The sequence below is a fragment of the Ictalurus punctatus genome, chromosome 6 (genome assembly GCF_001660625.3).
Source record: "Ictalurus punctatus breed USDA103 chromosome 6, Coco_2.0, whole genome shotgun sequence".
NCBI classification, from domain to species: Eukaryota; Metazoa; Chordata; class Actinopteri; order Siluriformes; family Ictaluridae; genus Ictalurus; species Ictalurus punctatus.
This window is the reverse complement of record NC_030421.2, coordinates 20,029,550-20,053,797: the sequence shown is the minus strand read 5'-3', so window position 1 is coordinate 20,053,797 and position 24,248 is coordinate 20,029,550. Positions and strand designations below refer to the sequence as shown.

The 24,248-nt window shown below is 39.1% G+C and overlaps 1 protein-coding gene across 3 annotated transcripts in view; it reads right to left on the bottom strand.

The window, feature by feature from the left end:
* The window catches only part of ncam2 (neural cell adhesion molecule 2), a 214,451-nt gene extending 199,781 nt beyond the window's left edge, over positions 1 to 14,670 (bottom strand). For all 3 annotated transcript variants that reach the window (XM_017469130.3, XM_017469131.3, XM_017469133.3), the window contains exon 1: positions 14,361 to 14,670. In XM_017469130.3, coding sequence (XP_017324619.1) covers positions 14,361 to 14,655 — 295 coding nt within the window. In that variant the 5' untranslated portion in view covers positions 14,656 to 14,670. The remainder of the gene's footprint in view (positions 1 to 14,360) is intronic.
* Positions 14,671 to 24,248: the final 9,578 nt, after the last annotated feature.

The following is a 24,248-nucleotide window of genomic DNA, read 5'->3' as shown; positions in this document are numbered from 1 at the left end:
TCTAAATTGCACTACTACATGATAGGAGGAAAAGGGGGAACAGAAGATTTATTCATGTATGCTTCATAATAACTGGGACTGGAAGGCTAAAATGCCAGCCTTGTGATTTCATTTTAGACATTATGAAAATGGCCTCACATCCCTCTGGCTTTCTTTCAGGCATTGTGTGTGTGTGTGTGAGAGAGAATGAGAGAGAGAGAGAGAGAGCAAGAGAGACTAGACTGAAAGAGACAGAGAGAGAGCATGAGATTGCACAATAACTCATACCACTAGATATATCTTTCTTTACCTTGTGGATCACCTCAGTGAAGCAGGTCCCTGCTATGTCCATTAAAGTAATGATACGAAAGGACACTGGCTGTGCCTGAGAATATGCAAGAATAGTTACTAATGCGGGGGACGACGACATGAAGCTCCTAAATCCCACTGGGAATGTTTCAGCATGTTCTCTATTCTGCACTGTCTTTATTCGCTTCCATTTTGCACAAATTTCTCAGTCTTCTCTCACATTGAACATTGGCCTCTTTTCACCAACATCAATCCTCTTAGCTTGTCAGTCTCTGTCTGCTGGCAGCAGTGAGGTGTGGAAGAAAGAGGGCTGCTCACTAGCATGAAGCCTTAGAGAGAAGCTGACTACCAGTAATCAATAGTTCTGGCTTACTGCTCTGCATTGAGCTTCACATCTTTACTTGTAGATGTGAACTGTTTGAGCTTGAAATATGCTGAGCATAATATTTATTTATTTATTTATTTATTTATTTATTTATAAACAGACTTAGTAGTTTAATTAAAAAGTATATATACACCTGCCTAAAATTTAGTAGAACCCCCCCGTGCCACCAAAACAGCTCTGACCCATCAAGACCTCTGAAGGTGTGCTGTAGTATGTGGTACCAAGACGTTAGCAGCAGATACCTTAAGTCCTGTAAGTTGCAAGGTGGGGTCTCTATGGATTGGACTTGTTTGTCCAGCACATCCCACAGATGCTCAATCACATTGAGATCTAGGGAATTTGGAGGCCAAGTCAACACCTTGATCTCTTTGTCATGTTCCTTTTATTCTGCTGAAAGAGGCCACAGCCATTATGGAACACTGTTGCCATGAAGGTTGTACTTGGTCTACAACAATGTTTAGGTAGGTGATAAATATTTATTACCAAATCAATATCCACATGAATACCAGAACCCAAAGTTTCCCAGCAGAACATTGCCCAGTACATAACACTTCCTCCACCGGTTTCCCATAGTGCATCCCTGGTGCCATCTCTTTCCCAGGTAAGCGACCCACATGCTTATCAGAGGAATTTGGTTGCGGTTATTGCTGCTAAAGTTGGCAGAACCAGATTTTAAGTTTAAGGGAGCAATTAGTTTTTCACAGTGGTGATAGGTGTTGGATACCTTTTTTTGCTTCAATTAAAAAAACAACTAAAATCTGTATTGTGTGTTTACTCAGGTTGCCTTTGTTTCATGTTGTATTTCTTTTTTTTTTCTTTAAAAAAAAGATCTGAAACAGAAGAAATACTTTTTCACAGCAATTAAAAAGTATTTGTACTAAAAAGTGTGTATATATATATATATATATATATATATATATATATATATATATATATATATATATATACACACACACACACACATGTATATGTAGTATGTTCTGTATGTACATGTTATGTACAACACTTGTTTCTTACACACCATAAATCACTTCGTGGGATCATGGAAATAAGCTCTGAAAAAAACCAAAATGAATTAATCTTGTGCCTAATTTCAAGCAAATCGAGCTTATACCAAATTCCCTCAGGGTAATCATGTATCGGTAGAAATAAATTGCTATTCAGCTTGGCAATGACGTATCCTGTTTGCTAAAGTTCAATTACATAGTTATTGTACCTTCAAGCAACCATGGAAAGAGATGTGTATTAGAAAATAATCAATGAAATGCCACATTGTTGATAAAAAAACAGTAATTCTTAAGGTGCATGAATTAAGTACATACAGGTTATGAATAATTGTTTGGCAGGACTACTTGGGGGTGCTGTATTCCTGCTAGTGGCTATGAATAAAGAAAGGTCTCATTAAAATTAACATAGTTTCTCCACCAACATACAACACACAGATATACCTCATCAAATTGATTTTCATAGGAAGTCCCGCAGGGGGGAACTGCATTTTTGCACAAGCTTTGTGGCACTCCATTCACTCAATTAACCACATAATACAATCGATTTATGCCCATAAAGAAGTCATACACCAGCAATTTCCCATGAACCTCTTGACATGTCTTTTATAGGACAACCTATAAAAGTTAAATTACATGGCATCTAAAAATACAGGAGGAGAGCAGGTCAAGTAGAAACATTTTCAATATCTTACATATATAACAGCAGGAGGGCACAGTACTGGAACACTTACAGTCCTTCATGGAGCTCCTGATACTTGAAAGCACAAGATGCTGTGCTATAGTCTTTTTTCCAAGAAAATGAAGACTGCAGAAAATATTAAATTGGCCTAACAGCAGGCATATTTTCAGAATATATTATTTTCTATTGCATTGCTGATAGACTGTAATAGGTGTGTGAGGGTATAAGGAGTGAGTTGAAGGACACAAGAGAGAAAACACACGTATTTAAATTACTGTGGTTCTCCGTTCAGTGAAGTAGTGACAGAATTCACATCTATATTTCAGATCAATCATGCCATTATTCAGTGCTTGCCTAAATAAATGTGTGGCTAAGCCACTCATTTTCAACCTAGCACATATGTCAACCTGCTCTAATGTTAAGCTGCCAGAACTGTTGGCACACACATATCAACAGGTGCTAGTGATGCACCTAGCGTCTGCTGTCCAAGCAGCTCAGCATGGGAGACTGTCAATGAAAAAGTAAGGGAAAAAAAGGGTTTCATTCCAAAGAATGAACATCAATACAAATCATTGTAGTCACCATAGCACATGCATTCTGGTCTTTTCTTTTAACCCAGCGTACATAATGAAAATCAATGAAAGGCTTATTATTTTTACTGCTCTGCAGCTGTGATTACAGTTGAGTTGTGTGCTTCGCATTCACTGACATTGGACTACTGAACTGGATGCACAGCAGGAGTGTACCACTCAGGGTAGCCTACTGCAGTCAAAACTGAGAACTACTATCACTACAGTACAGCATCCCAGCTTCAAAAAGATTTAAAAACGCTTGTATTGTATTGACTGCTACATTGTTTCTCTGGCAACAGCAGACATAACATATACAACAGCAATGTTTTTGGACCACGCTAATAAAACATAGATCCTAATCGCATCTTACTAAAATCTCATATAGATATTGTAGTTCCTTCAGTAATTTTAGCATATGTCAATGTATTCAAGTTCAAAATCAAGTTCAAGTGGCTTTATTGTCATTTCTACCATATACAGCTGGTATAGCTCACAGTGAAATGAAACAAGGATCAGATGCTACATAAAACAACACACTAACTGCATGAGACTAAATAAGATCACATTCTACACAAAGTGCACGTGGAAATGTGTGGTAACAACACAGGAAAATACAATACTACTAAAGCAGGACAATAGGCACAGTAAGTGGCAGTGTAGCGACCAGTACACAGTTTTAGTGTAGAAGTGTCTGATATAGCAGGTAGTGCAAAAGATAGGTGCCAAGGAGTAACAATATAATTTTAAAAATGGTATCAATGTGAGCTTTGACTTAGTCTTCAGCAGATTAGCTTATACCAAATATGGACATAGCAGTTATTGTGGTAGCAGCCAGGTAAAGTGTATAATAGTGACAATAAATGAAATGCTATATTTTTATAATACAGTAGCATCAAAAATGCAATAGCGTCAATGCTGGATTGTGTGCAAATATTGCATTGGGAGTGGGATGGTGTTCAGCTCAGTGTGTGTGTGTGTGTGTGTATGTGTGTGTGCACATGTGTGTCAGTCCAGTTTCTGAGTATTGAGGAGTCTGATGGTTTTGGGGAAGAAGCTGTTGCACAGTCTGACCGTGAGGGCCCGAATGCTTCGGTACCTTTTTCCAGATGGCAGGAGGGTGAAGAGTGTATGTGAGGGGTGTGTGGGGTCATCCACAATGCTCGTGGCTTTGTGGATGCAGCATGTGGCGTAAATGTCTATGATGGAGGGAAGAGAGACCCCAATAATCTTCTCAGCTGTCCTCACTATCATTGCAGGGTCTTGCGATCTGATGAGGTGCAATTTCCAAACCAGACAGTGATGCAGCTGCTCAGGATGCTCTCAATAGTTCCTCTATAGAACGTGGTGAGGATGGAAGGTGGGAGATGGGCTTTCTTCAGCCTTCGCAGAAAGTAGAGACACTGCTGGGCTTTCTTGGTTATGGAGCTAGTGTTGAAGGACCAGGTAGGGTTCTCCGTCAGGTGAACACCAAGGAATTTGGTGCTCTTGACGATCTCCATGGAGGAGCCATTGATGTTCAGTGGAGAGTGGTCGCTCCATGCTCTCCTGTGGTCAACAACCATCACTTTTGTTTTGTCCACATTCAGAGACAGGTTGTTGGCTCTGCACCAGTCTGTTAATCGCTGCACCTCCATTCTGTATGCTGACTCATTGTTCTTGTTGATGAGACCCACCAAGGTCGTGTCATCAGCGAACTTGATGATGTGACTGTAGCCGTGGATTGCTGCATGAGTCAGCAGAATCAACAGTAATGGACTGAGCACAAAGCCCTGAAATGGCCCCCGTGCCCAGTGTGGTGGTGCTGAAGATGCTGTTCCCAATGCGGACTGATTGAGGTCTCCCAGTCAGGAAGTCCAGGATCCAGTTGCAGATGAATGTGTTTAGGCCCAGTAGGTTCAGCTTTCCAATCAGCTGTTCAGGAATTAATGTGTTGAATGCTGAACTGAAGTCTATGAACGGCATTCGAATGTGGGTGTCCTTCTTGTCCGGTGGGTGAGGGCCAGATGTAGGATGGTGGCAATTGCATCATCTGTTGAGTGGCTGGGGCGATACACGAACTGCAGCGAGTCCAGTGAAGGGGGCAGCAGGGTCTTGATGTGCCTCATGACGAGCCTCTCAAAGCACTTCATGATGATGGACAGTAGTCATTGAGGCAGAACATTGAAGACTTCTTCAGCACGGGGACAATGGTAGCCTTGCAGCACATTGGAATGATGGCGCTGATCAGGGAGATGTTGAAGATGTCAGTGATGGCTGATGGCTGGCCAGGTTTTCACCTGCTTTTAAACCAGTTTGGAATGTCTGACGAGCGGTCTGTATGCTGGGATTAGCATAACAGAGATGTGGTCTGAGTAGCCGATGTGGGGGCGGGACTCTGCCCTGTATGCGCTGGGGATGGAGATCCAGCATGTTCGCCGCTCTCATTGCAAAGTCCACATGTTGGTGAAATTTAGGGAGCACTGACTTGAGATTCGCATGATTGAAATCTCCAGCGATGATAAACAGTCCATCGGGGTGTGTGTTCTGCAGTTCGCTAATAGCCCCATTCAGTTCACAGAGCGCCTCCTTAACATTAGTGCTAGGGGGAATGTATACTCCGATTATCAGAACAGTGGTGAATTCCCTTGGTAAACAAAATGGTCTGCATCTAACGGTCACAAACTCCACCAGCGATGAGCAGTAACTAGAAACTAGCACAGAGTTCTTGCACCATTCCATGTTGATGTAAACACACAAGTCACTACCACGAGCCTTACCGCACAGAGCTGCATTTCTGTTGGCACGAAATGAGGCAAGCCCATCTAGCTGAATGGCGACATCCAAAACTCGGTCGCTGAACCACAACTCCGTGAAAACAAAGATGCAGCAGTCTCTAATCTCATGTCGCATTGCCTGCTGGAGTCGGATGTAGTCCAGTTTATTGTCCAGAGAGCAGACATTGGAGAGCAGGATGGACGGACGAGCCGGCCATCTAGTGTTTGCTTTAAGCCTACCATGGACCCCCACCCTATTTCCACGCTCCCACTTCCTCGCACACCGCTTTGGCGTCCTCTCCCCCGGCCACTATCATCAGGCAACGCAGAGAACTGGAGGCCTGGTCTTCACAGCAAGCTGAGATTACATAGCTTCTCCAACAGATCATCATGCAGGTTGGTTGTTGCATGATTTCTGTATTTTAACAGTGTCTGGCGATGGTAAACATGAACACCGGTTTCTCTGATGTCTATGTAGTGTAAAAAAAAAAACAGGCTATAAGACAAAAATAGCACCATTTTAGATCTGGGGAGGCTGCTGTGTGCTGCTGCTGTGCCGCCATCTTCCTGTAATGTACAAACTGAAATGACATGATCAGATGTATGTATGATATGACATATTCAGAAAAAGTTGGATTTATCATAAAACTTGCCTCAGGTGTTGTCACTGTTTGCATAACTACCAGACTGATAAAATATCAAACTTTTTGCCTATCTAATATTAGATTAAGCTAGTTTGGTGTCGCTAGCCAAGAGGAGGCACAACTAAGCTATCATTGTATGGGTTCAGCTGCTACAGTGCCATGCAAAGTACATTATCTTTCCTTATGCTCTGATCATATCATGTTCACATAACTGGAACTCATATTGTATAGAAATTTACACACCTTGTTTTCCTGCTCAGCATGAGAGGATGTTAGTGTTTCAGTTTCAACCCATTTGCTGGTTTAAAAAAAAAACAATTGGCATATATATATATTTTTCCTCACACTGACTGTGTGAGCTAGTGTTTGGCAGAACTGAGATTGTCAGCCAAAAAGACACTAGTGTTTCCACATATTTTCCTGTAAACCCTGTCTGATTGGTCTCGTCTTTAGTCACTGAAGACATAAAATTACAACACCGTCCTCTTCTTTTACTGACATTCAGTTACGTAGTGACAAACCGCTCCAAACCGCTACAGCCCCGAATGCTCAGGCCAGGTTACACCCTTGGCAGCCGCGCAAAACATCTGATCCATCGTGCCGAAAAGTTTTGTTTCATCGCTCCACAGAACAGAATCCCAAAAATTCTGTGGATTATTTATGTAGTTGTGAGTCGCATTTTCTTGTGCTTTTGGGTCAGTAGTGGTGTACGTCTTGGAGGTCTGGCATGGAAACCTTCTGCATTTAGTACCCGCCCTACTGTGCTCACTGAAAACTCAGTGCCTGCTGCCACCAGTCTTGCTGCAGGTCTTTTGCAGTCACTCAAGGATTTTTCACAACCTGCCTTCTCAGAAATCTGGTTGCAGCCACTGATAGCTTCCTTTTTTCTGCCCCGCCCAGGTACTCCATAAATTTTCTGCCCCTAGTCAGTTCAGGTATTTTATGTTTTCCAGCTCAAGCACACCTGGTGCAACTAATGAGGCCCTTGAATAGTTGCATCAGGTGTGCTTGAGACAACACCAGTTTTGCATTCTATTCATTGGGTTGAATAATTTTGAAACAGGACAAATCATTATCAGTTGCATTTTCAGTTGAATTTGGGGAAACCACTTGAAACATTCGTTGTGTTGAACTATTTTGATTACTTTTGTTTGATTTGTTTATTGCAAACAGCTGAAAGTCTGTAAATTTTGACAATAAACCTGATTTGCAATGGGGGTTGAATAATTTTTATCGCAACTGTAGCTGGTGTGTGGTGGGTGTTCTGGTGCACTACGACTGCCGTCGCATCATCCAGGTGGATACTACACACTAGTGGTGTTTGAGGAGACCCCCCACCCCCCACCCCATACTATGTAAAGCACTTTTAGTGAAAAGTACTAGAAAAGTAGTAAGTCATCTCTTGCCAGCCAGTGTTTGCCTTTAAATAGAATTAAGTAGTACATTTTCTGAGTGGCAAAACAAGAACAAAAAAAAAAAAAATAGGCTGAAAGAAACAAGAGTACTTATCATTACTTAGCTTTATTTAGCTAACTTGGCTAGGCTATGCCACTATGTACCTGCTTTCTCAACACTGCTCTCTACATCTTCACAATTACCAGAAGCTTCTGGCATGTTCTCTCTATCATTGTCTAGTTTACATGCATCCACACACAAAGGAAATGGATAACTGAAGCAATCAGAACCAAACATCCTGATGGCCAGTCCATCCCTGCCTATTAGTGTAGATGACCTATGATAACAAGATTTACACACTAATACAAACGGTATTACTTCTTACAGTATACTGACAGACTGTGTAGGAATTTGGAAGCTAAATCCAGAAACGCTGCTGAATCTGTGTAAATAAGTAAGTAAGTAAAAAATGCATCATCATCATCATCATCATCATCATAAAGTCTGCAAGTGTTTCTGTACTGATTCTGAAATATTAGAATCAATTTAAATAGATTATAATAATGTTCAATAAAGTACAAATTTACACTCTGGTCTATATTGCACCGCTATGTAAATATTGTCTATTATATTCATTTGATGTGGAGTCTGAACACTAGCTAACTAATAAATACTATACTTTAGGTGCTAGCTGCTGAATCCAAACATGTTCACATATGAACTTAATAATAGTTACCTTTCTCTTCTAAAAGTCACAAAATTGTTAACTTACTGCTGATATTTCCTTGCCAAAAACATCTGTTTCTGTGTTTGGTTGTTGTGTGTTTGCCCTGATTCTCTAATCTCCGGCAGCAACAGAGCTGCTGTTCACACAGTAAAAAACTGCAATTTCCTTGACAGAGATTAATCCCCTGTTTAATCAAATCTCATCAGGTTTGACATATTACCGGATCTACTAGGTTAAGGAATTTATTTCACCAGCAACTGTTCTCATCTACTTTTACACACTCTCTTTTTGCTCTCTGTGCATCAAAGCGCCAGTCAGGCTTGATAGTCCTTTGCCTAGTTTCTCTTCTTTTTTTGTTGTTGTTTTTTTAAGCAATTTGAATATCCCTTTATTATGTATTTTTTTTGTCCGAATTGAAAACAGGCACATTTGTTTTTAAACTTTTCAATAAGGAAATGTTTCAGTCTGTGCTGTCAGATACGTAGCCTAAACTGTAAGTAGGACTGAGATTCATTTTTGATTTACTGCACAATGATCCATTATCCAGGAAACTAATTAACACACACAGCAGTGTGTTTTATGGCGCAAGTGGGTGTCACACTGGGGTTCCTGCTGACATCCTAGGAAAATGCTATTTGAAGAGTGGCAGTATTTTAAGCATTGCTGCTTGCAAACATTGTCAAGAGACATTTCAATATCCAGGTAACACTACCATGTCATGATATCATTTGAGAAGATGACACCCTGGGAGAGAGTCATTTCATAAATTAGCCCCAGGCTAATAATCACTTTACACTAAGTAAGAATTCATATATTACAGAAAAAATGATAAAAAGGTTTAGTGTCTCTTGGAACAACTTTGGTTACTGAGTAAAGATGGTATGTTCTGATAACAGATTTGTATGTGTGGTGAAATGAATCATTCTTTTTAAGTGAACAGGTCTGAGTGCATTTTAATTATCGCACTGTTAAGAATATTTCTTGTAGTTGAAAATTTAGTCATTGCATTTAGGTTTTGCTGCTCCCTCTGGAAATGGAAATTGTCCGAGACATAATGTCTTTCAACCGTAAAGCACATCTGGTTTTAAATTTATTTATTTTTTTATCATTTATTTTGTTTAGATGTACTTTATTAATGCACTTGCCTATGATGGTGCATAATTATTCTGTTCTTTAAAAAAAAAAAAAAAAAAAAATGTGTGCACATTTTTGACTGCCATGGCCATTTTCTTATTAAACCATTTTTTGGGGGATGAATGTTCTGGATGTGGCATTAAATATTCATGAGCTCACTTGGCATAACTCTGAACTGTGCAACATATCAGACTGTTACCAAAATAAACGCAGCTTGCTAAATGACAGATAATTAGCCAGTTGGGACCACTGACGCTAAAACGTTAGTCACACGACAGGCCTAAATTAAAAAATAATGCCCTCAAACCAGGAGAACTGATCACATTTCAGACAATTATGCACATCAAGTAGCCCATTGATAGGTGTGCTCGATTGGTACATGACAGCCTTGCAGTTCATTTAGTCATTTTTTCATTAAAAATTAATTTCACAAGAGACAAACTCTGAGATTCATTATAGTGAGATGTGTTAGTGGTTCAAACAAGCACTGACTCATTTGTGATTTTTAGTGGTGTTCGAACATAAATGTGCACTTTTAATTAGCATTAAATGTGACTTGTTAGAAATAACCATTTAAAAGGTTGAGAAGTAATGGCAGAGGCATTACAGAAGCACACTATTAACACACAGTGCGCTATGAGTTCAGCTAAGCAAACATACAAGTGTGTGTTTAGAATCTGTGTAAAGGTCATGTGAAAAGAATAACACAATTTTAATAAACCCGTTTGGGGACCAAACAAAGTTCTAAAGAGCAGTGGTCACACTTTCATTCTCATTACTGTCAGGTGACACCGTTTTCACACAGGAACATTGCTTCTGGGCATTTATTACTGCTCCTGCTACTGCCTTTTGAGCATGAGATTTAGAGCAATACTGTCATTACGGCACTCAACAACACGATGGACTGTCTCCCCTGAGACTAGTACAGCACATATTCATCACAGTGATCTCCAATTAAACTAAATTGACAGAGCTCCTCGACAACATACATTAACTACGACCTGAGAGTCAAGTGGTCCAACCTGAATGTCTCTCTCAAAGAAGTTCACCACAGAGATTGTGTGAGAGAGACAAGATCAAATACATTTCAGTTATTTCAGCACACTCCATGTATATATGGCCTACTTTTTTCTCGTTTCTTTTTTTTTTTTTTACATTTCACAAATAGCTGCTTTACCAAACAAGGACAAACAGAAGCAAAAGGATATAAACTTGTAGGTTCTATTCCACAGGGGACTCAAGAGCGGCAACAATTTACTCCAGAAGTTCTCAAACTCTGCACTCAGGGACCACTTTAACTGTAAGATTAATTCCATGCACCACTCCTTACATATTTATTCATGAACATAAATTCAAATATTAGGGTCATTAATTAAAATGTGTACAATAATATTTTGGATATGTCTTGGAGCCAGAGAGCTTTTTATTCCTAAACTCAAAGAAGTGAAACAAAAGTTTTTGGACACCTGACCATCACACCCACATGTCTTTTTGGACATCCTATTCCAGATTTAGAACCCCTTTGCTGTTATAATAACCTCCACTCTTCTGGAAAGGCTTTCTACCAGATACTGAAGTGTGGCTGTGGGAATTTGCTCAATCAGCCACAAGAGCATTAATGAGGTCAGGCACTGCTGTCGTGTGAGCAAGCCTGTGGTGCTGTCTACATTTCAGTTCATCCCAAGTGTTCAGTGGGGTTGAAGTCCGGGTTATGTGCAGGCCACTCAAGTTCTTCCATGCTAATCTCAGCAAACCATGTCTTCATGGATCTCGCTTTGTGTACAGGGGCATTGTCATGCTGGAACAAGTTTTGGCACCTTAGTTCCAGTGGCAGGAAATTGTAAAGCTACAGCACAGAAAGACATTCTTGACAATCGTATACATCCAACTTTGTGGGTACGGTCTAGGGAAGATCCATATATGTATGATGTGTGATGGTCAGATGTCCACATACTTTTGGCCATATAGTGTATCTTGTGAAGCTCTTTAGGTTAAGCACTACTAGATATTTTAAAATGTTCTCAATTATCGGGAACATTCATCAACAAAACAGCACAGAGCTCTTGTGCTAATAAACCCATTCATAACATCTGTAACATTGTTTGCCACGGGGACAGAACAGTTTAAGGAAAATACCACCCTGAACAACTTGCATATTAACCTTTATGATATCATGTGATCTAAAATGGTGTCCAAGATTTATATAGTAATGAATTTCTGAGATGACATTTTAGTTTAAACTTCTTTCATCAAAATTTTGGTCTATTTTCATTTTGGTTAATGGTTTCCTACATTACCCACAATGCTTTTGAACTACCTGCTGATAATGGTGCCAGTGGGAATTAGACCTTGCTTCATATCTACATCAAGAGACTGGTGCAGTGTTTAATCTATTTCAAATAGATCCCGAAGCTTCAACTTTCATACTTATAATTTCAACATTCACCTTCATGCTTGTCATCTCACAGATCGCAAACTAAGTGAGCTGAGTCAGTCTACCATAACTCACTGCAACAGCACCATACCACTGCATTGCAATCTGGAACATGAGGTCCAATGTTTGTTGTCTCCACTACTTCTATATTGGGCTTCTCATAAATATGACATAAATGCCTTTTGTTTTTTATTAGCTAACAGTGAAATCTGACCATTATCCCTTATGTTTGGAATTGCTGAAATGTTTTCTCCTATAAAATACCACTGTAACTGTGCTAGCAATGTCCCCTTGTAATGTCAATGTGGCAGACAACCACTGACTTTTCCTTTAAAGTTATACCTCTTACACATTTAGCATGCAACCTTGATCTGGGAAGGCAAGTATTGTATTTTTTAAAATTAAATTATGGTAACTGTGGAACATAACAGGTTCTTAATGACAAAAGTTGTACCTTAATTAGTTTTAAAGATACACTACATTCACTTCCACAGATAAGATATACAGTACATGCTTAAATGTATAAATGTAAAGGTAACATAAATGATCCCTTTAACACCTCCAACCACCCTAACAGAACCATGGTGAAATTAAGGGAACAATGATACATCATTTGTACCGCTAATATGTATCTTTCACTTGGAAACATGGGTATAGTATACCTTTATGACTATTATGCATTTTTTAATCTTCAGGAAAACTCTATCCTTGCCAGATGGATCCAGAGCCTAATTCCATGAACAGTGGATGCAAGATGGGAACAAACCCTGAAAGGGCTGCCAGTGCACTGCAGGGTACACGTACCTAGGACAATTTAGCATATCCAATCCATCTAGTGGAATGTTTTTGGGAGATGAGAAGAAACAGGACAACTCGGAAGAAACCCATGTGGACACAAAAATAACATGCACAGAAACTGCACACAGACAGTAACCGAAATTAGGATCGAACCAGGGACCCTATGTGTCCTCCATGTTACCCCATTTATAATTTAAAGCAATGCCCATTATTCGTCTTCCTTGAGATCTACCTTCCTGCAGGTTTCATCTCCAACCAAAATCTAACACACCTGTTTCAGCTGATCAAGAACTTCTTAAGGCAATAATTAGATGGTCAGGTGGGCACCATTATGGTTAGAGCTAAAGTCTTCAGGAAGGTAGATCTCCAGGAAAAGGGTTGGTGACCACTGATTCAAGGTATATAAAAATAAGCTTGAACTAGTTTTCAGAGTAAAGTTTCATGCTCGTTGTAGGGTACCATCCTAGTGACCAGGAAAGGTATAGTTTAGTGCCCTTTTTCTGAGCGTGAGAGTACTAGCTTCTCTGGTACTCTAGTATTCCTTTTTATTTATGAAATTCTCTATAGTCTATAGGTCCAATCTTCATAATAAACCCAAAAAGAGGTGCTAGTAATAGCGCCAGTGTAATTTTTGCTGAGTTTAAGTTTATGATAGCTTGCGGTTCTCTATATATATTCACCCTACTGTACTTATTACAGCAGTAAGCAGTTTTTGCTAAATCTAATCGTTCTACTTTCATGTAGACTTACTATTTAGTGCGGTACGAGACACTGCCTCCTTAGCGAGTATGCGTACTGGTCAGTATAAAGTGCTCTATCTCCACCTGCTGTCCTGTGGAAAGAACCGAAGTGTGTCCCAGCAGGCAACACACACCCGTGTGCACGCGGACTCGGTCAGCACAGCGCGAGAGCACCATGTCATGCTCACTCAGCGCTCAGACTCGGACCAAGAAGTGTACAAGTTAATAACAGCAGAAGAGTGAACTGAGATCAGTGATGGATACTGCCTCGTGAGAGTAGCGGCGACGGACGGGTTAACACACTCTGCTGTCCAAATGCTCGCCCTGCATCAAACCACTCCACATTTAAGATACATTTAAGATCTTTGCAAAAAAAAAAAAATAATAAAAAAAAATAAAAACAACGTGAGACTCATCGCGAGCTGATCTCCCATTTCTATCACCCCAGCAATATTCAGAGCACTTTTCCGTTTTCCGCTGCAAATACCGACATCGAGCCAGAGGCATTTAAATGTATCCTCTTAAGAGTGTAATCATGCACAACGTGTTCATGCACTGTAAAGCCAGTGCGAAGACCAAGGCATTTACTCTCTAAACAAGCCCGGGTTAAGCTGTCAAAAGAAACGTTTTCTCCAACAGGACGTGCCAGAACTGCAAAACGCCACCAAACAAAATTAAGCCCCGGTGCTGTGGCGTCTCCTTTCTTCCACACAGCCTTTCAGCTCTCACTCACACTCTGTGCACACTCAGACTAGCCCAAACGCTCCCACGCGCGCCAGTCACCTCAGCATCACTTCACCGTACCTTCACTGCCGCTGACGAGCAAGCTGTACACGAAGAGCAGCTTCGCAATCATTGTTTCAGAGGGATACGTGCTGACCGACGACCGCTGCCGTTGCTCGAAGTGAGTTGGATGTGCGTGCGGCGACTGAATGGCGGGGGAAATACACACCACCGTTCTTCGATTCGCCCGCTTCTCTGCTGTCTCGCGCGCGTCCGTTACTGACGCGCGCGCGCACTCGTTAAGATCCGCCACTGGAGAGAAGCAGCGCGAGCTCTGTGTCAGCGGCCACCGATTCGAGTCGTTCGCACTAACCATTCAACTGAATCGAACTGTGCAAGATTTGATTCGTTTGATTCCTTACTCAGTGCGGCATGGTTTGGTAGATATGGCTTTACTGTCTGGTCTTTGAAAAACCTGACAAGTAATCTGGTCAACTGGAACTTGGAGTGATAGTCCTCTACCCCTTAACCACGCCCACTCAATGAACCTTGACATGCCATCCAAAACAGAAGAACCATAGAACGGCCCAGACAAAGTGCTCAATAGATACCACATAATCCCGATTCACACATGCATGGTTGCATGTGAATTAATGAATGTGAATACAAATCAGGGTTTAAATTATATAGCGTTCTATCAAGACAAGACGTTGCACATACGTTAAGGAAAGTCTCATCGAGGGAGCTACAAACCCAATTCCAAAAAAGTTAGGACAATTTGTGAAATGTAAATAAATGTAAATAAAAACAGCATGCAATGATTTGCAAATCTCATAAATCCACGTTATTCACAATATAACATAGAAAACGTCAATTTTTTTCTATGTATCGTTTTGAATTTGATGGCTGCAATTCATCTCAAAAAAGTTGCGACAGGGGCAACAAAAGGCTGGAAAAGTAAGTGCTACTAAAAAGAAACAGCTGGAGGTTAATTGGCAACATGTCAGTAACATGATTGGATATAAAAAAGAGTATCTTAGAGAGGCAGAGTTTCTCAGAAGTAAAGATGGACAGAGGTTCACCGATCTGTGAAAAACTGTATCTACAATTTGTGGAACTATTTCAGAATAATGTTCCTCAATGTAAAATTGCGAAGACTATGAATATCTCAACATTTACAGTACATAATATCATCAAACGATTCTGAGAATCTGGAGAAATCTCTGTGTGCAAGGGACAAGGGCATAAATCAATATTGCATGCCCGTGATCTTCAGGCCCTCAGGTGGCACTCCATTAAAATATTGAAAATTGAAATTCTTTCTCGAAACCATGGACGCTGCGTCCTCTAAACTAAAGAGGACTAAAGAGGAGAGGGACCATCTAGCTTTTTATCAGCGCTCAGTTCAAAAGCCTGCATCTTTGATGGTATGGGGGTGCATTAGTGCTTATGGAATGGGCAGCTTGCACATCTGGAAAGGCAACATCAATGCTGAAAGGTATATAGAGGTTTAAGAACAACATATGCTTCCATGCAGATTCCATCCCATCTTCATTTCTGAGAGACTCTGCCTCACTAAGATACTCTTTTTATACCCAGTCATGTTACTGACCTGTTGTCAGTTAACCTCCAGCTGTTTCTTTTAAGTAGCAATTACTTTTCCAACCCTTTGTTGCCCTACTCTACGAATGTAGAATTGTGGTATTGAGAAGATATGTTATAAAGTAACTGTATGAAATGCCACATCCTGTGTACCTTTTTTGGTACCTTTCAAGCTTTTCATGGTAAATGTGAAAACCTGCATGCTGGTAAGCCACCATTTAAAGGCTGCAAGTTAGAATGGAGCAAAGCTAGCTTGCTTTCGATGCATTGTTACATAAATTGCGTCCTGCTGTTCTCCCGCTTTTGTGATTCATATTCCTATAGAATAATTTCTGATCAAGTGTGATTATGATTGTGTAGAGATGTTGGTATGAAGAAAGTTCCTGTGTGAGTTAATTACCCTTATACCACAGCGCTGTTAAATTGGTGACTCTGAATGGCCCAAAGGTTTTTATTCATTTTCTATAACAGCATGGTTCGGACAATAGTGCTGGCTGCCAGTTGAAGTTCCTGCTTATTATTCAGTTATTCCTCTTACGGTATATTATTCAGTTACTGCTATTAATTATTCAGTAACTACATTGAAACTAATAGTACAGGCATGTAGTGAGGAGAGTGAGGAAAGTCTAGACCTGCTGATGGATCCTGGAATGTTACCTTCTATTATTTGTGTCTATTTAGATTTTTTTGTTTGTTTAATAAATTTCTTGTATTTTAATATGTATTTTATGTATGTATTTCATTTACCTTTGTATTTAGCAAATATATTAAAATATATATATATTTTTTTACTATAGATCAACTCCATTTGGGCTATGTTCAACATTAAGTTACACATGTGTAATGAGAAGTTAATAATGAAATTGTGCGCATCAATATTCAGACCTCAGTCATAACTATGGGCTTTCATGTTACTTGGACAGTTGCAGGGTTGGAGTTTGCCAAAAGCAGAGAAATGTCTCAGCTACACTGAATTCTGACCTTGAACGTAATCATGTAAGTTATCATGAAGATAATTAATCACATCATCCCAGTAAGTTCCACAGAAAGGATTTTTTACTGGCTGCAACTCTCAATGGTACAGCAGTTTTTCACCATTGCCTAAGCTGAATGCTTTCTACCACTGTACTTACTTCTAGCTCACCATGCAAAATAATAAAATGTGCTGGATCAAGTGCTTTTATAAGCTGCTGAATAATGAGGAAGGAAGCCATATTGTTAAATTAAACCACATTTGCAGTTAATAATATGATAATTACAACTAGGAATATTCATGCACCAGTATACACTATATGACCAAAACTTTATGGACAAGTGACCATCACAACAATATGCGGGTCTTCCCCAAGCTGTTGTCACAAAGTTGGAAGCACAGAACTGTATAGGATGTCCTTGGTCTAGCATTTCAATTTCCCTTCACTGGAACTAAAGGGCCCAAACCTGTTCCAGCATGACAATACCCCTGTGCACAAAGTGATATCCATGAAGACATGGTTTGCTGAGTTTGGAGTTGAAGATCTTGAGTGGCCTGCATGGAACCCTGACCTCAAACCCAATGTACACCTTTGGGATGAACTGAAATGCAGACCGCGTCCCAGGCCAACTCATGTTCTCATTGGGGTGTTCAAAAAGCACATATAGGTGTGATGGTCATGTATCTAAAACTTTGGGCCATATAATGTATTGGCAATATATTAGGCTTCTCCTAGATGTGTATTTGAATGCTTGCCATAATCTCATTTATACAGTCAAAAAATAAAAAGGAAGTACACCCTCCTTCAATTCTATGTTTTTAGTTATCAGGGCCTACAAAACAATAATGTGGTCCTCAAAAACTTCTACAAGAAAACAAATAACCTCAGGTGACTAAAGAAAAAGATTTCAATATGAAGAAATCCCCCCACTCCTTCAAAAAAAAAAAATAGTAGACCAACATTCAGAACCTGGGTGGGAAAAAATAAGTACATCCTATAATTAATTAGCATGTAGACATTTAGCAACAATAACTTGAAGTAAACATTCTGTAGGAGTTCTTTTGGTATGAAGTGGAGTCCATGGTTGTATCATTGGCTGCGAGTTTCCCAGGTCCTGTGGCTGCAAAACAATCCCAAATCATTACCCCTCTACCACCATGCTTAACAGTTGGTTTGAGGTGTTTGTGGTGATGCACTGTTTGATTTTTGCCAAACATGGTGCTGTGCATGATGACCAACCATCTCCACCTAGGTCTCATCAGTCCAAAGGATGTTGTTCACCAAAGGACATTGGTGAATGTCAAGTTCTCTGGAGATGGTCTTATATCCCATCCTAGATAGATGAGTAGCAACAATTGCTTCTCTGAGGTCATGGCTGATGTCCTTTCTTCTTGGCATGATGTAGACACCAGACTGCCAAATGTTTTCCTTTTATAGAGGTAGTCACACTTCTTGATGATTAACTACTCTTGTGCATTTCATTAGTTACACCTAATTACTGCCAATTACTCTCTTAATGATTGTGGAAGTATAAAGGGTATACTTATTTTTTCCAACCTGATATCTGAAAGTTGGTTTACTTTTGGGGAAGAAATTAGTACATATTGAAAACTGTCACCTGAGATTATTTGTTTGTTTAGTAAGAGTGTGTACTTTCTTTTTTTTCCATGACTGTACATAATCATTTTAGTATTTATTTTGATTTGCTGATTTATTTCAATTATCACTGCTTTTATAATTACATTGTATTGCAGTTGAGAACAAAAAAAGAAAACACATTCTGCATCTTCGGTACCCCTTGAGTTTTTATTTTTATTTTTATTTTTTTATTTATTTATTTTTGCCTAAAGCCAAGTGCTTGTGTTTAAAGTCTGTGGTCTAGGCATTATTGAAAAACCCTGCCTTGGATGCTTCTACTCTGGGAAACTCTGAGGCAAACCATTACCAGTAAACTACACTCAGGTCATTTTTATCATCTTAATTGGTTGCCCAGAAAGTTCATTTATCCTCCCACATAAACTGACTCTGAATATGCATGAATATTTATGGAGCTTTTGAACTTAAGTCACTAAATCTGAATACATGTTTTTGTGAATGTCACTAAAAAAAAAATATTTTCAAATTCTCCATACCTGCTCAATAAATAAATGTGCTGCTCCAGTTGTGTGTTGTAGTGCTGCTGTCAGACTGATGCATAAACTCAAAAATACCTACAGTATCTGATGAAAATCAAGTTAATTCACAGTCTGATGTAGTTACTATGGTGTCAGAAAGACTAAACTGGTTGTGATGACCATATAAAGTAAAAGCTAAATAAAATAAAAATGACTCATGTTTATGCAAAATTACAAGTATGTGGCAAGATAAAAAGACCACTTGCTGAACCATCCTGTTAGGTCTTAGATTTCTGCAAAATGGTTCTCTATGTTTACAATCATTTTTAAAGATTTAATCATTGAGTCATTTCCCCAAGCCCATTAAGTTCTTTAACTTCAATTTATCAGGACAAATGGTCTGAACGTTTATTATCAGAGGGTAACATAACCCACTGTAAAGCCCCCAACCAGCAGAGCTTTAAACTTTAAGTGCCCTCATGAACTTCTACCATAAACTCTGGGGGACAGGAGTGTATATTGCTTACTGAGATTCAATAACAGTTTTTTTAACGTGGGTGAAGACAGACTTAAATGTGTTTAAAAGGTGTTTCAATAAGGCTAGAAATTAATTAAGAATTACAGGGTGTGGATGAAATAAAATGCCTTCAATAAATAGTACTATACGTTTGGAAAATACTCACCCCTGGCTGTTTTTATGTATATATACTAAGAGCATTTCACTGTAGGTTGAACAGAGCACACAGTTAATGTACCTTGTGTACAGTGCATCTTAAATGATACACTATGTAAAATCTTGATTGAAGTATCAAGTTCACTACTACATAACCACTAGTATAGACAGAAAAGTACACATATCTGTATGAACAGAATATTTTCAGGATGTAAATGAAATGTTGTATGTTTTGTTTTTTTTTTTTGTTTTTTTTCCGGTAAATGGACCATTCACTGAACATTTTAGATTTTAGTTAAAATCCATAATGCGTCCTGTAGTACTCACTAGCCGCAACATTTTATGCTTTACAGAACAACTCATGCGCATAGTAAGGAACATGCCAGGAAATTAATGGTTGCCACCCCCACCCACACACCACCGCTGACCTTGCATATCTTAAAAATCTGTTAGTCCAGATATATAGTGACCCATGGCTTTGTATTTGTCTGTACAGTGCTAGGACAAATGGTGTGTTTGTTTATCCAAAGGGATGTCGCACTCATTGTCAGGAAAACAAACAAACAAACAAACAAACAAATTAAAAAAACCCACCACCACCAAGGAAAAAGGTGCCAAATCAGTGAAGCATGTTATATAGGTCTGAAGGCCATAATTGGAAAGAAAGTGCTTGAAAAAGAAAAAAAGAAGAAAAAAAACCCCAGCAGAACATTATATTGGTTTATGGGAAAGCTTTTAAATTCAGTTTCACACTCTTCTATGGTAGAGTATTATCTAAAATGTGATAGAGGAGTGTGTGTAATGACTGCATGGGTGCATTTTGGATTACAGCCTTTATCAATATTGGCTTATCACATGTTTGACAGACACTGAAAGGAGAGAATTTCCCAATTGCACCTTCATGCATCATGACATACCAGCGTTAAGTTTTTTTTTTCACCTCTCAGGTCTGAATCATTATAGCAGTTATCTTCTGAGACATTCTGAAAAAGAAAGTGCATGAATGTGTAGTATAGATAGTATAATGTCACTTGTTCAACACTCATGTTTGAACAAAATATCTGTAAATAAATATAAGTACAGTCATGTGAAAAAATAAGTACACGCCATGGAACTTGTTGGCTTTTAAGACACATTTGGATAACATTTGATCACCTTTGAAACAGTGCCTATTAATAAAGTTGAACAAAACCACAAGGAAAATTGCTTTTTCAATCATTTATTAAACAGAAATATCAATAGATGGGATATTCTTCAGTGGGAAAAGTAAGTACACCCTTGGCCTCAGAAGTTAGTATTGCCCCCTTTAGCAGAAATAAATTCTTGTAGGTGTTTTTCATAATTGTCCACCGTTCTCTGACATTATCTTGATGGAATCTTGACCACTTTTCCATTCAATAGTCTTTCAGTTGCAAGATGTTTGAGGGTTTTCTTACATGTACTGCCTGTTTCAAATCCCCCCACAACATTTCAATGGGATTCAAATCCGGGCTTTGACTAGGCCATTCCATAACCCTCCATTTCTTCTTTTTGCTCCATTCCTTGGTGGATTTGCTAGTGTGCATAGGATCATTATCCTTTTGAAAGATCCACTTTAGTTTCAACTTCAACTTTTGGACAGATGGCATCAGATTATCTTTAAGCACTCTTTGATATGATGCAAAATTCATAGTTGAATCAATGAATATGCAAGCTGTCCAGTCCCTGAGGCAGCGAAGCAACCCCAAACCATATTATTTCCACCACCGTGCTTCATAGTTAGTATGAGGTGTTTCTCCTGAAAAGCTGTCTTTGGTCAGCGCCAAACATGTCTGCAGTTACTGTGACCAAACAACTCTATCTTTGATTCATCTGTCCAGAGCACATTATTCCAAAAGGCTTGGACTTTGCCTATATGCTCTTTGGCAAACTGTAGTCTTGCTCTAATGTTCTTTTTAGACAGCAAAGGCTTTTTCATGGCATGCCTCCCATGCATGTCAAATTTGTACCATCCCTTTCTGATTGTAGAAGCTGGAACTTTAATGCCAACAGTTGCAAGACTTACTAGCAGATCCTGTGATGAAATTTTGGGGTTGTTCGTGACTTCTTTTTGTATCAGTTGGTTTGCTCTTGGGCTCAATTTGCTCTGATGGCTAGTCCTGGACAAATTGGCGTTTGAAATCTGTGCTACTTGTAGCTTATTTTCCTTATAGTGGAATGATGTATTTCAAATAATTTGGAGATCTTTTTAAATTCCTTGCCAGATTCATAGGCATCCACAATTTTTTTTCTGAAGGCCTTACTGAACGTTTTAGATCTTGGCACCACACACCTTAATAGCAAAGGGAACACCAGACACTATATATGAGACAGGTATAAATAAGACTGGTTCCACCTGCACTCCCTAAGCAGGTTCTGATCACTGGCACCCAATCTTGAACACCTGATTCTAATTTTATGGATTTGATAAATAGGTATGATAAATAGGGATGTACTTACTTTTTCCACGCGACTGATCTAGTTTTTGTTCATTCAAATTGTGAAAATTACTACAAAATGTCAATTTTATGTCATATGATAGAGTGTATTAACTTTATTAAGAGGCACTGTTTCAAAGATGATCAAATGCATGTCCAAATATGTCAAAAAAAGTCAACAATTTCCATGGGGTGTTTAATCATTAGTTTAATCATTGAACAAGAAGCCACTTTCACATCATCCATAAGACAATTTACTTACATTCCATAAAATACTACATAGTATCCCAGATAACATCCTTAGTAATAAGAGTAATGCATAATTAGACACAGACAAGTGCTCAGCATACAAGTCACATAAAAAGATGCTTTAAAATGAGACTCCCACATGCATAGAGAATAGTACCTTGATTAATGACTCTGAGAGAGTGGGAAAAAATGAGATGATTGGAGTTGTTTTCGCTTTACAGCCTGCCTCGCAGCTTAAGTTGGGCCCAGATGTAGCACGAGCAAAGGACCATAAAACAAAACACAGACCATCACACCTGCCTGCACACCAAGGCAGACAAGGGTTGAAACACAGAAAAGAAGCATAGTCAAGAATATTGATTAAAGATCTAATTCCTTTAAAGATGAGTTTGGTCACTATTTTAAAGGAAAAAAAAATAAATAAATAGCAGCTTTCTTAATGGTTTGTAGTAGTATTATTAATAATATACCTAATAAAAACTGATGTAATTATCATAGAGTATGCATTCATTCAGGAATAGAAATATATAAAAATAAAAATTCATCAGTACACAACAGATGTCAAGCTTCCTCCACCTGTTCAAATGGATCGTGAGAATCAAAAGTTGTTCACCAAGAGAATATAAAGATTGTGTCTAAATCTATACACCATGGTCTGTATGAGCTTGAAACCTGAGGTGCAGAATCTGTGAAAATTAAACTTAACTAGCTCCTCTTTCCCCATGTCTTCGTGGCCCAGCCAGTCGTCAAAAGTATTCGTCAGCTGTCAGCCGTTCTGTACGCTTTGTGTCTTAAAGGGCTCTGCTCGTTCAAACAGAGCCTGAGAGCTGAAACTAAAAGGGAGACACATTCATCAATAAGCCATTAGCGGCCCTACACCAGACGCCTCCTATTTCTGAAAGCTGCTTCCTATAGCCTTACTAACAGTCTATTCAGTGCTCCTAGCATGGTCCACTCATGCAAAGACACGGTCAGCTTGTCACTAAGCTCAGAGTTCTTTTGTAGATGCTAGTGATGTGTAGAATCTAGATGAAGAACCAAATGCATTGTGTCACTCTGCTCTCTCTTAGTTTTATTGGGTCAGTGCTCAAAGTGTAGTGAATATGCTTTAGGCAGCTCTGAGGTTGCATAACTATATCATTAATATATTACACATGACCAGATGAAGTGTGTCTTAATTAAAGAGTTACTATGAGAATATTGTGTACATAATCATATTTGTGCCCAAGATAGACACACAGACACATATGAAGACACACACATAAATGGACCGGCATAAAATTGATTATTCACATTTAATTTATGACTTGTTGCATGCAATTTGTCTGGGGCATTTTGACTGAAATGAAGGTTGACATCAGAGCTTAATATGTTTTAAAAGTTTCATTTTACCAAGTGCAATTATAGCCAATTAACTATGATGAGCAAATGAAAAGGAAGGTGTTGGCAGACTCGTGCACCAATTACAAGGACATTTTCCTTCACAGAGATAACGCTTATAATTATCATGCTTCTGCCTGCACTCTTCAGGTGCAGATCCATGGAAATAGAAGGTAATTTTTTTTATCACTTTTCCTGTATCAAACGGTATGTCTATTGAGCTTTTCAGATGTCTAATCATGGCTGTCATTCAACAATCCCTTCCACAATTTTTGAAGTGCTATAGGTGGGAAAATGCCTTAAGATTTTTTTTTTTTTTTATCCTGCAGAGCAAATAGTGTAATCATTTTAAAATCTCCGCTGTGTCAAATCCTACGGCTGCTACAGCCTGCCATCACTGAGCCATCAGAACCTAGATCACAGCTAAATCATATCCAAGATAAATGACAGCAACTGTATCATCATTTTGGAACAGGCACTAGGCAAAGTCTACATCTGCTATTATTTAAAGAGAGATATGA